Source organism: Phycodurus eques, unplaced genomic scaffold (genome assembly GCF_024500275.1).
Source record: "Phycodurus eques isolate BA_2022a unplaced genomic scaffold, UOR_Pequ_1.1 contig_389, whole genome shotgun sequence".
Classification (NCBI taxonomy): Eukaryota; Metazoa; Chordata; class Actinopteri; order Syngnathiformes; family Syngnathidae; genus Phycodurus; species Phycodurus eques.
In genome coordinates, this window is record NW_026904386.1 from 1 (window position 1) to 12,135 (window position 12,135).

At 36.7% G+C, this 12,135-nt stretch overlaps 1 protein-coding gene and 2 pseudogenes across 1 annotated transcript; all 3 read right to left on the reverse strand.

Moving 5' to 3' along the window:
- Positions 1 to 139: 139 nt before the first annotated feature.
- On the reverse strand, positions 140 to 1,771 carry LOC133398869 (trichohyalin-like; annotated as a pseudogene).
- A 171-nt stretch (positions 1,772 to 1,942) lies between these two features.
- LOC133398868 (trichohyalin-like) lies at positions 1,943 to 4,105 on the reverse strand (annotated as a pseudogene).
- A 57-nt stretch (positions 4,106 to 4,162) lies between these two features.
- Positions 4,163 to 11,968, reverse strand: LOC133398867 (trichohyalin-like; the record flags this gene model as incomplete). Its single annotated transcript, XM_061670051.1, has 4 exons — positions 4,163 to 4,213; positions 8,363 to 9,818; positions 10,117 to 10,271; positions 11,423 to 11,968. Coding segments are annotated over 4 exons (2,208 nt in total), but the record flags the coding sequence as incomplete, so codon positions are not given.
- Positions 11,969 to 12,135: the final 167 nt, after the last annotated feature.

Here is a 12,135-nt window from a genome sequence, read left to right on the forward strand (position 1 = left end):
TTTCTTTTTTATTTTCTCTTTCTTTCTTCTCACTCTTCTTCTCTCTCGTTCTTCGCTTCTCTCTTCTTCTTTCATTCTTCTTCTCTTCTTTCTTTCTCTCTTCTCTTTCTTCTCTCTCTATCTCTTTCTCTTCTTCTCTCTCTCTTCTTTCTTCTCTTCTTCTTTTTTCTCTTTCTCTCTTTTCTTCTTTTCTTTCTCTCTCTCTCTCCTTCTTTCTCTCTTCTCTCTTCTCTCTCTCTTTTCTTCTCTTCTCTCTCTCTTTCTTATTCTCTCTCTTCTCTCCTTTCTCTTCTTCTCCTCTTCTTCTTCTTCTTTATCTTCTTCTCTCTTCTCTCTCTTCTCTCTCTCTTTCTTTCCTTCTCTTCTTTTCTCCCTCTTTCTTTCCTCCTTTCTTCTTCTCCTTCTTCTCTTCTCTCTCTCTTTCTTCTTCTCTCTCTTCTTCTCTCTTCTTTCTCTTCTTTCTCTTCTCTTTCTCTTTCTCTTTTCTTCTCTTTCTCTTCTCTCTTCTCTCTCTCTCTCTTCTCTTCCTTTTTCTCTTTCTTCTTTTCTCTCTTTCTCTTCTTTCTCTTTCTTCTTCTCTTCCTTCTCTCTTTTCTTTCTCTTTTCTCTCTTCTTTTTTTTTCTTTCTTCTTTCGTTCCTTTTCTCTCCTTCTTTCTCTTCTTTTCCTCTTTCTCTTTCCTCTTCTTCTTTTCTCTTCTTCTCCTTCTCTCTCTTTCTTTTCTCTTTCCTCCTCTTCTTCCTTTTTTTTCTCTCTCTTCTCTCTCTTTCTGCTTCTCTCTCTTCTCTTTCTTTTCTCCCTCTCTCTCTCCTCTTTTTTCTTCTTTCTCTCTTCTTTCTTCTTCTTCTCTTCTCCTTTCTCTTTCTTTTCTCTTTCTCTCTTTCTTTTTTCTCTCTTTTCTCTCCTCTTTCCTCTCTCTCTCTTTCTTCTTTTTTCTCTTCTTCTCTTTCTCTTTCTTCTCTCTTCTTCTTTTCTCCCTTCTCTTCTTCTTTTCTTCTTCTCTCATTTCTTTCTCTCTTCTCCTTCTCTTCTCTTATTCTCTCTTTTCTTCTTTCTTTTCTCTTTTCTCTTTTTCTTCCTCTCCCTCTTCTCTCTTCTTCTCATTCTACTTTCGTCTTTCTTCTTTCTTCTTCTTCTCTCTCTTCTTTTCTTCTTCTCTCTTCTTCTTTCTTCTTCTCTCTCTGTTCTTCTTCTCTTCTTATCTCTCATATTCTCTTCTCTCTTTTCTCCTTCTTTCGTCTTTCCCTTGTCTCTTTCTCTTCTTCTCTTTCTTCTTCTGTTCCTTCTTTCTTCTCTTCTCTGTTCTCATCTCTCTCTCTCTTGTTCTTCCTTTTCTTTGTTCTTTTCTTCTCTTTCTTTCTTTCTTCTTTTTCTTCTTCCCTTCTTTCCTCTCTTTTTCTCTCTTCTCTCTTCTGTTCTTCTCGCTTTCTTGTTTCTCTCTCTCTTCTTTCTCTCGCTTCTTCTTTTCTGTTCTATCTCTTTCTCTCTGTTTTCTCTCTCTTTCTTTCTTCATTTCTCTTCCTTCCTTTCTCTCTTTTCTCTCTTCTCTCTTCTTCTCTCTCTTTTCTCTCTTTCTTTCCTTTTTCTTTCTCTGTCTTCCTGTTCTCTTTCTTTCCTTTCTGTGCTTCTCTTTCTTCTCTTCTCTTTTCTTTCTTTCTTTCTCTCTTTCTTTCTCTCTTTTCTTCTTCTCTCTTCTTTCTTCTTTCTCTTCTTCTTCTTCTTTCTTTCTTCTTTCTTCTCTTTTCTCTTCTTTCTTTTTCTTCTTTTCTTTCTTTTTCTTTCTCTTTCTCCTTCTTTCTTCTTCTTCTCTTCTTTCTTCTTCTTCTTCTTTCTCTTTTCTTTCTTTCTTCTTCTCTTTTCTCTTTCTTTCTCTTCTTCTTTCTCTTCTCTTTCCTTCTTTTCTTTCTCTTCTCTTCTTTTTCTCTCTTTCTCTTTCTCTTTTCTCTTTCTCCTTTTTCTCTTCTTTCTTTTCTTCTTCTCTTCTTTCTTCTTTCTTTTCTCTCTTCTTTCTTCTTTCTTTCTCTTTCTCTTCTCTTCTTTCTTTTCTTCTCTCTTTCTCTCTTTTCTTTCTCTTTCGTCTCTCTTCTTCTGTTCTTTTCTCTTCTCTTTCTTTTTCTTCTTCTTCTTTCGTTTTCTTTCTCTTCTCTTTCTTTCTCTCCTTCCTTTCTTTCTTCTTTCTTTCTGTGCTTCTTCTTCTTCTTCTTCTCTTCTTCTTTCTTCTCACTTCTTTCTCTCTCTGTCTCTTCTCTCTTATATCTCTTCTTTCTCTCTCTTCTGTTCTCCTCTTTCTCTTCTTGCATCGCTTCTCTTTCTTCTCTTCTCTTCTCTCCTATTCCTTTCTTCTATCTTCTGCTCTGTCTTCGTTCTTTGCTCCTATTCTTCTCTTCTCTTGCTATGTGGAGTCCTGCATGTTCCTCTTCTCTTGCTTCTTCTTTCCTTCTCTCTCTCTCTTCTTCTCTTCTTTCCGTCTTCCTCTCTTTCTTCTTCTTTCCTTCTCTCTCTCTTCCTCTTCCTCTGTTCTGTCTCTCTTTTCTCATTTCTCTCTTCTCTCTCGCTTCTTCTTTCTGTTCTTCTCCTCTCTTTCTCTTCCTCAGGTTTCTTCTCTCTCTCTTCTCTTCTTCTCTTCTCTTCTCTTTCTCTCTTTCTCTTCTCTTTTCTTTCTCTCTTCTCGCTTTCACTTTCTCTCTTTATTCTCTTCTCTATCTCCTCTTCTCCAGCTTCTCTCTTATCTTCTCTCTTCTCTTTCTATCTACTCTTTCTCTTCTTCTCTCTTATTCTCTCTCTTCGTCTTCTTCTCTTGTTCTAGCTCTTTCTCTACTGCTATCTCTCTCTTTCTCATCTCTCTACCTTTCTCTCTCTTTCTTTCTTCTTCTCCTCTCTCCTTCTTTCTTTCTTCTTCTTCTTGTCTTTTCTCTTCTGTCTTCTGGTTCTTCTCTTCTTTCTCTTTCTTCTTTCTTTCTCTTCTATTTCTTCTACTTCTTCTTCTCTTCTTCTCTCTTCTTTCTCTCTCTTCTCTTCTCTCTGTCTCTCTCTGTTCTCACTTTCTCATCTTCTTTCTCTTCTTCTCTTTGCTCTCTTCTTCTCTTCTCTCTCTACTCTTTTCTTCATATCTTCTTTTCCTCTTGTTCTGTCTTTCTCTTCTCTTTCCCTCTTTCTCTTTCTCTTCTGCTTCTGTTCTCTCTCTCTTCTATCTCTGTTCTGGGCATGTTTCCTCTCTCTACTTGTCTTCTACTTCCTTGTCTCTTCTTTCTTTCGTCTGTTCTTCTCTCCTTCTTTTCTCTCTCTCTTTCTTCTCTTTCCTCTTCCTTTCTCTGTTCTTGCGTTCTTTCTTTCTCTTTTTCTTCTTTCTCTCTTTTCTCTTCTCTTCTGTCTTCTCTTCTTTCTGTTCTTCTTCTTCTTCTCTCTTCTCTGTCTTTCATCTCTTTCTCTTTCTTCTCTCTCTCTTCTTCTTCTCTTTTCTTTCTCTCCTCTCTTTCTTCTTCTCTTCTTTCTCTTCTACTCTCTTTCTTCTCTTTCTCTTCTTTTCTTCTTCTCTTCTCTTTTTCTTGTTCTTTCTCTTTCTTTCTCTTTTCTTTCTCTATCTGTCTTTCTTTTCTTCTCTCTTTCTTCTTTCTTCTCTTCCTCTTCTTTCTCTCTCTCTCTTTCTCTCTTTTCTTTTCTCTCTCTCTTCTTCTTCTTCTCTTTCTTCTCTGTCTCTTTCTACTTCTTCTTCTTTCTCTCTTTCTTTCTTTCTCTTTTCTTTCTTTCGTCCTTTCTTCTCTTCTCTTCTTCTTTTCTTCCTCTCTTTCTCTTCTTTCTTCTCTTCTCTCTTCTTTCTTCTTCTTCTTTCTTCCTTTCTTTCTCTTCTCTTTCTTCTTGTCTCTTCTCTTTCTCTCTCTTCTCTTTCTCTTTCTTTCTTTCTTTCTCTTTCTTCTTTCTCTTCTCTTTCTCTCTTCTTTCTCTCTATTCTCTCTCTTTCTTCTCTTTTCTTCTTCTTTCTCTTCTCTTCTTTCTCTTCTTCTCTTCTCTTCTTCCTCTTTCTCTCTCTTTCTTTCTTTCTTCTTCTTTCTTCTCTTCTCTCTTTCTCTTTCTTCTCTCTTTCTTCTCTTCTCTCTCTGCTACTGCTCTCTCTCTTTCTCTTCTCTCTTCTTCTCTCTTTTCTCTTCTTCTCTTTCTCTCTTTCTTTTCTCTTCTCTCTCTCGTTCTTCTCTTTCGTTCTCTTTCTTCTTTCTCTCCTTTCTCTCTTCTTTCTTTCTTCTTTCTTTCTCTCTCTCTGTTCTCTTCTCTCTTCTGTCTCTCTGTCTCTCTTCTCTCTATGTCCTCTCTTCTGTTCTAGCTTCTTTCTCTCCTTCTTCTCTCTCTGCTTATTCTTCTTTCTCTCTTCTTCTTCCACTTCTCTCTTTCTATGTTCTTTCCTTTCTCTTTCTTCTCTATCTTCTCTTTCTTTCTCTTCTGTCTTCTCCTATCTTTCTCTCTCTCTTTTCTTTCTTTCTCTTCTCTTCTTCTGTCTTTCTCTTTCTTCTGTCTCTCTATTTCTCTTTCTCGTTTCTCTCTTCTTTTCTCTCTCGTTCATCATGCTTCTCTCTTTCTCTCTCTCTGTCCATACTCCTTCTCTTCTCTTTCGTTCTCTGCTTTCCTCTCTCTTTCCTCTCTCGTCTCTTCTATCCTTCTTCTCTCTTCTCTTCTCTCTCTCTTTCTCCTCTATGCTCTAGCTTCCCTTGTTCACTTCTCCTTCTCGTTTCTTCTTCATCTCTCATTTATCTCTCTCTTTCTTCTCTCTCTTTCAATCCTCTCTCTCGCTTCTCTCTTCTCTTTCATCCTTCTCTTCTTCATTCTCGCATCTTCTTTCTTCTCTTCTCTGTTCTTCTCGTCCTCTTTCTTGCTTCTTTCTTCTCGCTTTCTCTTTCTTTCTTCTCTCATCCTTTTCTTTCTCTACTTCTCTGTCTCTTCCCTCCGTGCTCTCTCTTTCTTCGCTCGTTCTCTCTCTTCTACTTCGATCTTCATCTCTCTCTTTCTTTCTCTTCTCTTCTTCTTTCTCTAACCTCTCTCTTTCTCTTCTCTCTCTCTCTTCTTCGTCTTTCTCTCAGTTCTCTCTCTTTTCTCTCTCTTTCTCTCTTTTCTACTTTCTCGCTCTCTCTTTCTCGTTTCTCTCTCTTTCTACATTCTAATCATCTGTGTCTCTTCTCTTTCTAGTTCTCTTTTCTCTACTTTCGTGCATGTTCTCTCTTTCTACTCTTCCTTCCTCTCTTTCTTCTTTCTTCTTTCTCTTCTTTCTCTCTTCTGCGTCTTCTTCTTTCTCTCTTCTCTCTCTCTTTCTCTCTTTCTTTCTCTTCTTCTCTTCTCTTCCTCTCTTTCTCTCTTTCTCTTTCTCTTTCTCTTCTTCTTCTTTCTTCTTTCTTCTTTCTTCTTCTTCTCTCTTTCTTCTTTTCTTTCTCTCTTCTTCTCTTCTTTTCCTTTTCTCTCTTCTCTTTCTCTCCTTTTCCTTCTTCTTTTCTTTTCTTTCCTTCTCTCTCTTCTTCTTCTTCTCTTCTTCTTTCTTTCTTTTCTCTGTCTCTCTTCTTTTCTTTCTTTCTCTTCTTCTCTTCTCTCTTTTCTTGTCTCTCTCTCTTTCTCTCTTCTCCTTCTTCTTCCTCTCTTTCTCGTATCTCTCTCTCTTTCTTTCTGTCTCTCTTTCTCTTTCTCTTTTCTCTTTCTTCTTCTTCTTTCTTCTCTTCTTTCTCTTCTCTTTCTCCTTCTCTCTTTCCTCTCTTTCTCTTTCTTTCTTTTCTCTCTTTCTCTTCTCTCTTCTTTTCTTTCTCTTTCTTTCTTCTCTCTTCTCTCTTCTTCTTCTCTTTTCTTCTTTCTCTCTTCTTTCTCTTTCCTCTCTCTTTCCTCTCTTCTTCTCTTTCTCTTCTCTCTTTCTCTTCTTTCTTCTCTTCTCTCTTTCTTTTCTCTCTCTTTCTCTCTTTCTCTCTTCTCTCTTTCTTCTCTTCTCTTCTTTCTTTCTTCTCTTCTTCTCTCATTCTTCTCTCTCTTCTCTTTCTCTCTTTTCTTCTCTTTCTCTTCTTTCTCTTCTTTCTCTCTTCTTTCTTTCTTTCTTTCTTTCTCTCTCTTTCTTCTTTCCTTTCTCTCTTTCCTTTCTTCTTCCTCTTTTCTCTCTTCTCCTCCTTCTCTTCTTCTTCTCTCTCTTTCTCTCTTCTCTCTTTCTCCTTTCTCTCTCTTCGTCTCTTTCTTTCTTCTTTCTTCTCTTCTCTTTTCTCCTCTTCTTTCTCTTTCTTCTCTCGTTCTCTCTCTTTCTTCTTCTCTTTCTTCTTTCTCTTTCTTCTTCTTCTTCTTTCTCTCCTTCTTTCTTTCTCTTCTTCTTTCTCTTTCTCCTTCTTCTCTTTCTTTTCTCTTCTTCTTTCTTCTCTTCTCTCTTTCTTTCTGCTCTTTTCTTCTCTTTTCTCTCTTCCTTCTCTTCTCTCTCTTCTCCTTCTTTCTTTTTCTTCTCTCCTTTCTCTCTCTTCTCTTCTTCTTCTCTCTTTCGTTCTCTCTTCTTTCTTTCTCTTCTTTCTTTCCTTCTCTTCTATCTCTCTTCTCTTTCTTCTCTTTCTTCTCTTTCTCTTCTCTTTCCTCTTCTTCTCTCCTTTCTTCTCCTTCTTTCTTCTTTCTCTTTCTTCTTCTTTCTCGTCTTTCTTCTGTTCTTTCTTTCTCTCTTTCTTCTCTTTCTTCTCTTCTCTTTCCTTTCTTTCTTTCTCTTCTTTCTTCTCTCTCTTTCTTTCTTCTTTCTCTTCTTTCTCTTTCTCTCTTTCTCTTCTCTTCTTCTTCCTTTCTCTTCTTCTCTTCTTTCTCTTTTCTTTCTTCTTTCTTTCTTCTCTTTCTTTCTTCTTCTTCTCTTTTCTTCTCTCTTCTTTCTTCTTCTTTCTTCCTTCTTCTCTTCTTCTCTTCTTCTTCTTCTTCTCTCTCCTTCTTCTCCTTTCTTCTCTTCTTTCTTCTTCTCTTCTTTCTCCTCTTCTCTCTCTTCTTCTTTCTTCCTTCTTCTTCTTCTCTCTCTTCTCTTTCTTTCTTCTCTTCTTCTTCTTCTCTTCTCTTTCTTCCCCTCTCTTCTCTCTTCTTTCTCTCTTTCTTTCTTCCTCTTTCTTCTTCTCTGTTCTTCTCTCTCTTTTCTTTCTCTCTTCTCTCTTTCTTCTCTTCTTCTTCTCTTTCTTTTCTTCTCTCTTCTCTTCTCTCTTCTTCTTCTTTCTTCTCTTCTCTCTCTTCTTTCTTTCCTCTCTCTTTCTTTCTCTTCTCTCTTCTTTCTCTCTTCTTTCTTTCTCTCTTTCTTCTCTTCTTCTTTCTTCTCTTCTTCTTCTCTTTCTTTCTCTCTTCTTCTTTCTTCTCCTCTTCTCTCTTTCTCTTTCTTCTTCTCTTCTCTCTTCTCTTCTCTTTCTTTCTCTTTCTCTCTTCTTCTCTTCTTTCTCTTCTTCCTCTTCTTCTTCTTTTCTTCTTTCTCTCTCTCTTTCTTCTCTTCTCTTTCTTCTCTCTTCTTTTCTCTCTTCTTTCTCTTCTTTCTTCTCTTCTTCTTCTTTCTCTTTCTTCTTTCTTCTTCTCTCTTTCTCTCTTTCTTCTCTCTTTCTTCTTCTCTCTTTCTTCTCTCTCTTTCTTTCTTTCTTCTTTCTTCTCTCTCTTTCTTCTTCTCTCTCTCTCTTTCTTCTCTTCTCTCTTTTCTCTTTCTTCTTCTTTCTTCTTCTTTTCTTCCTCTTTTCTTCTTCTTCTCTTCTTTCTTCTTTCCTCTTCTCTTTCTCTTTCTTCTTCTTTCTTCTCTCTTCTTTCTCTTCTCTTCTTCTCTCTCTTCTCTTCTTTCTTTCTCTTCTCTTCTTCTTTCTCTTCTCTCTTTCTCTTCTTTCTTCTCTTCTCCTTTCTTCTTTTTCTTCTTTTCCCTCTTTCTTTCTTCTCTTTCTTCTCTCTTTCTTTTCTCTCTCTTTCTTTCTCTCTTCTCTTCCTTTCTCTTCTTCTCTTTTCTTTCTCTCTCTTCTTTCTCTCTTTCTTCTCTTCTTTCTCTTTCCTTCTTCTCTCTCTTTCTCTTTCTTTCTCTTTTCCTTCTCTCTCTTTCTTCTTCTCTTCTCTCTTTCTTCTTCTTCTTCTCTTCTCTTTCTCTTCTCTCTTTCTCTTCTTTCTTTCTTTTCTTCTTCTTCTCTTTTCTCTTCTTTCTTCTTTCTCCTTTCTCTTCTCTTTCTTCCTTCTTCTCTTCCTTTCTTTCTCTTCTTCTCTCTTCTTTCTTTCTTCTTTTCTTCTTCTTCTTCTCTTCTCTTCTTTTCTTCTCTTCTTTCTTTCTTCTTTCTCTTCTTCTTCTTCTCTTCTCTTCTCTCTTTCTTTCTTCTTCTCTTCTTCTCCTTCTCTCTTCTTTTCTTTCTTCTTCTTTCTCTCTTCTCTTCTTTCTCTCTCTCTTCTCTCTCTTTCTTCTCTTCTTTCTCTTTTCTTCTTTCTCTTTCTTCCTTCCTCTCTCCTTCTTCTCTTCTTCTCTTCTCTCCTTCTCTCTTCTCTTCCTCTCTTCTTTTCTCTCTTCTTCTTCTCTTCTCTTCTCTTTCTCTTCTTCTCTCTTTCTTCTTTCTCTTCTCTCTTTCTCTTCTTCTTCTTTCTTCTCTTCTCTTCTTTTCTTCTCTTCCTTCTTCCTCTTCTTCTCTCTTTTCTTTCTCTTCTCTCTTCTCTTCTTTTTCTTCTTCTTCTCTTCTCTTTTCTCTTCTCTCTCTTTCTCTTCTCTTTCTTCTTCTTTCTTCTTCTCTTTCTCTCTCTTTTCTTCTTTCTTCTTCTTTCTTCTTTCTTCTCTTCTTCTTCTCTCTCTTTCTTTCTTCTTCTTCTTTCTTCTCTTCTTCTTTCTCTTTCTTCTCCTTCTCTCTTCTTTCTTCTCTCTTCTTCTTCTTTCTTTCTTTCTTCTCTCTCTTCTTCTCTTCTCTTCTTTCTCTCTTCTCTTTCTTCTTCTCTTCTTCCTCTCTTCCTTCTCTTTCTCTTCTTTCTCTCTTCTTCTCCTCTCTCTTCTCTTCTTCTTCTTTCTTTTTCTCTTTCTTTCTCTTTCCTTCTTCTCTTCTCTTCTTTCTTTCTTTCTTCTTCTTTCTCCTTTTCTTCCTCTCTTTCTTTCTTCTCTCTTCTTTCTTCCTTTCTTTCTCCTTTCTTCTTTTCTCTTCTTCTTTTCTTCTTCTCTTCTCTTTCTCTTCTCTTCTTTTCTCTTCTTCTCTTCTTCTTCTCTTCTTCTTCTTTCTTTCTCTTCTCTTTCTTCTCTCTTCTCTCTCTTCTTCTCTTCTTCTCTTCTTCTCTTTCCTTCTCTTTCTCTTCTTTCTTTCTCTTCTTCTTCTTCTTCTTTCTTCTCTTCTTCCTTCTTCTCTTCTCTCTTCTTTCTCCTCTTTCTTCTTCTCTTCTTCTTCTTTCTTTCTTCTCTCTCTTTTCTTCTCTTCTCTTCTTTCTCTCTTCTTTTCTTCTTCTCTTCTCTCTCTTCCTTCTTCTCCTTTCTCTTCTCTCTTCTCTTCTTTCTCTTTCTCTTCTCTCTTTCTTTTCTCTCTTCTCTTCTTTCTTTCTCTTCTCTCTCTTTCTTCTCTTCTTCTTCTTCTCTTTCTCTTTCCTTCCTCTTCTTCTCTCTTTCTCTCTCTTTCTTTCTTTCTCTTCTCTTCTTCCTTCTCTTCTCTCTTTCTCTTCTTCTCTTTCTTTCTCTCTTCTTCTTTCTTCTTCTTCTCTTCTTTCTCTTCTCTTCTTTCTTCTTTCTTCTTCTCTTTCTCTCTTCTTCTTCTTCTCCTCTCTTTTCTCTCTTTCCTTTCTCTTCTTCTTTCTCCTTTCTCTTCTTCTCTTTCTCTTTCTTTCTCTTCTTCTCTCTTTCTCTTCTCTCTTTTCTTCTTTCTTCTCTCTCTCTTTCTTCTTCTTTCTTTTCTCTTCTTCTTTTCCTCTCTTCTTCCTCTTCTTCTCTTCTTTCTTCTCTTCTTCTTCTCTTTCCTTCTTCTCTTTCTTCTTCTCTTCTCCTTCTTCTTCTCTTTTCTCTTTCCTCTTTCCTTTCTTCTCTCTTCTTTCTCTTCTTCTCTCTCTTCTCTCTTTCCTTTCTTCTCTCTTCTCTTCTTCTCTCTTTCTCTTCCTTCTTCTTTCTTCTCTTCTCTCTTCTCTCTCTTCTTTCTCTTTCTTCTTCTTCTTTCTTTCTCTCTTCTTCTTCTTCTTTCTTCTCTCTTCTCTTCTTTCTCTTCTTTCTTCTCTTTCTCTTTCTTCTCTTCTTTTCTCTCTCTCTTCCTTCTTTCTCTTTCTTCTCTTCTCTTCTCTTTCTTCTCTCTTCTCTTCTCTTCTTCTTTCTTCTCCTCTCTTCTCTCTTCTTCTCTCTTCTCTCTTCTTTCTCTTTCTTCTTCTCTCTTCTCTTCTCTCTTCTCTCTTCTTTCTTTCTCTTTCTTCTTCTTCTTCTCTCTCTCTCTTTCTTTCTTCTCTTCTTTCTTCTTTCTTTCTCTCTTTCTTCTTTCTTCTCTCTCTTCTTTCTTCTTTCTCTTCTTCTTTCTCTCTCTCTTCTTTCTCTTCTTTCTTTCTCTCTTCTCTTCTCTTCTTCTTCTCTCTTTTCTTCTCTTCTTCTCTCTCTCTTTCTCTTCTCTCCTTCTTTCTCTCTTTCCTTTCTCTTTCTTCTTCTCTCTTTTCTCTCTTCTCTTCTCTTTTCTTCTCTTCTTTCTTCTTTCTTCTCTTTCTTCTTCTTCTTCTTTCTCTTCTCTTCTTTCTCTCTTCTCTTCTCTTCTTCTTTCTTTCTTCTTTCTCTTTCTCTCTCTTCTCTCTTTTCTTCTTCTCTTCTTCTTCTTTCTCTTCTTCTCTTTCTCTTCTTTCTCTTTCTTTCTCTTTCTTCTTCTCTCTCTCTTTCTCTCTTCTCTTCTCTTCTTCTTCTTTCTTCTTCTCTTCTTCTCTTCTCTTCTTCTCTTCTTTCTCTTCTCTTCTCTCTCTTTCTTTCTCTTCTCTTTCTCTTCTTTCTCTTCTCTCTCTCCTATTCTTTCTTCTTTCTTCTCTCTCTTCTCTTTCTCTCTTCTTCTCTTTCTCTTCTCTTTCTCTTCTCTTCTTCTTTCTCTCTTCTTCTCTCTTCTCTCTTCTTCTTCTCTTTCTCTCTCTTCTTTCTCTCTCTTTCTTCTTCTTCTTCTTCTCTTCTCTTCCTTCTTCTCTCTTCTCTCTTCTTTCTTCTCTTTCTCTTTCTTCTTTCTCTTCTTCTTCTTCTTACTTTCTTCTTCGCTTCTCTTCTTTCTCTTTCTCTTCTTCTTCTTTCTCTCCTTCTTCTTTCTTTCTATGTTCTTCTCCGGTTCTTCTTCCTTTTTCTTCTCTCTCTTCTATTCTTTCTTCTTTCTCTTTCGTCTTCTTTCTTCTCTTTCTTCTTCTTCTTCTTCGTTTCCTCTTCTTCTTCTTCTTCTCGCTTCATTCTCTTCTTCTTCTCTCTTCTCTTTCTTCTCCTCTATCTCTCTCTTCTTTCTCTCTTCTGTCTCTTTTCTCTTTCTCTTCTTCTCTCTCTTCTCTTCTCTTTCTTCTCTCTCTCTTCTCTCTTCTCTCTTCTTCTCTTCTTTCTCTTCTTCTTCTTCTCTCTTCTCTCTCTTCTTTCTCTCTTCTCTCTCTCTCTCCTCTCTTCTTCTTCTCTTTCTTCTCTTTCTTCTTCTCTCTTCTTTCTTCTCTCCTCTCTCTCTTCTCTCTTCTCTCTCTTCTCTTTCTTTCTCTCTTCTCTCTTCTTCCTCTTTCTTTCTTTCTCTCTTCTTTCTCTCTTTCTCTTCTCTTCTTCTCTCTCTTTCTCTCTCTTTCTTCTCTTCTTCCTCTTTCTTTCTTCTTCTCTTCTCTTCTCTTCTCTCTTTCTTCTTTCTTCTTCTCTTCTCTTCTCTTCTCTCTCTTCTTTCTTCTCTCTTTCTTCTTCTCTCTCTTCTTCTTCTCTTCTCTTCTTCTCTCTCTTCTTCTTTCTTCTCTCTTCTCTTCCTTCTTCTTTCTTCTCTCTTCTCTTCTCTTCTCTCTTCTCTTCTTCTTCTCCTCTTCTCTTCTTTCTCTTCTTCTCTTCTTCTCTCTTTTCTTTCTTCTTCCTTCTCTTCTCTTCTCTTCTTCTCTTTCTCTTCTTCTTTCTTCTTCTTCTTCTCTTCTCTCTTTCTTCTCTTTTCTCTCTTCTCTTCTTCTCTTCTTCTCTCTTCTCTTTCTCTCTCTTCTTTTCTCTCTTTCTTCTCTCTCTTTCTTCTTCTTCTTCTCTCTTCTTCTT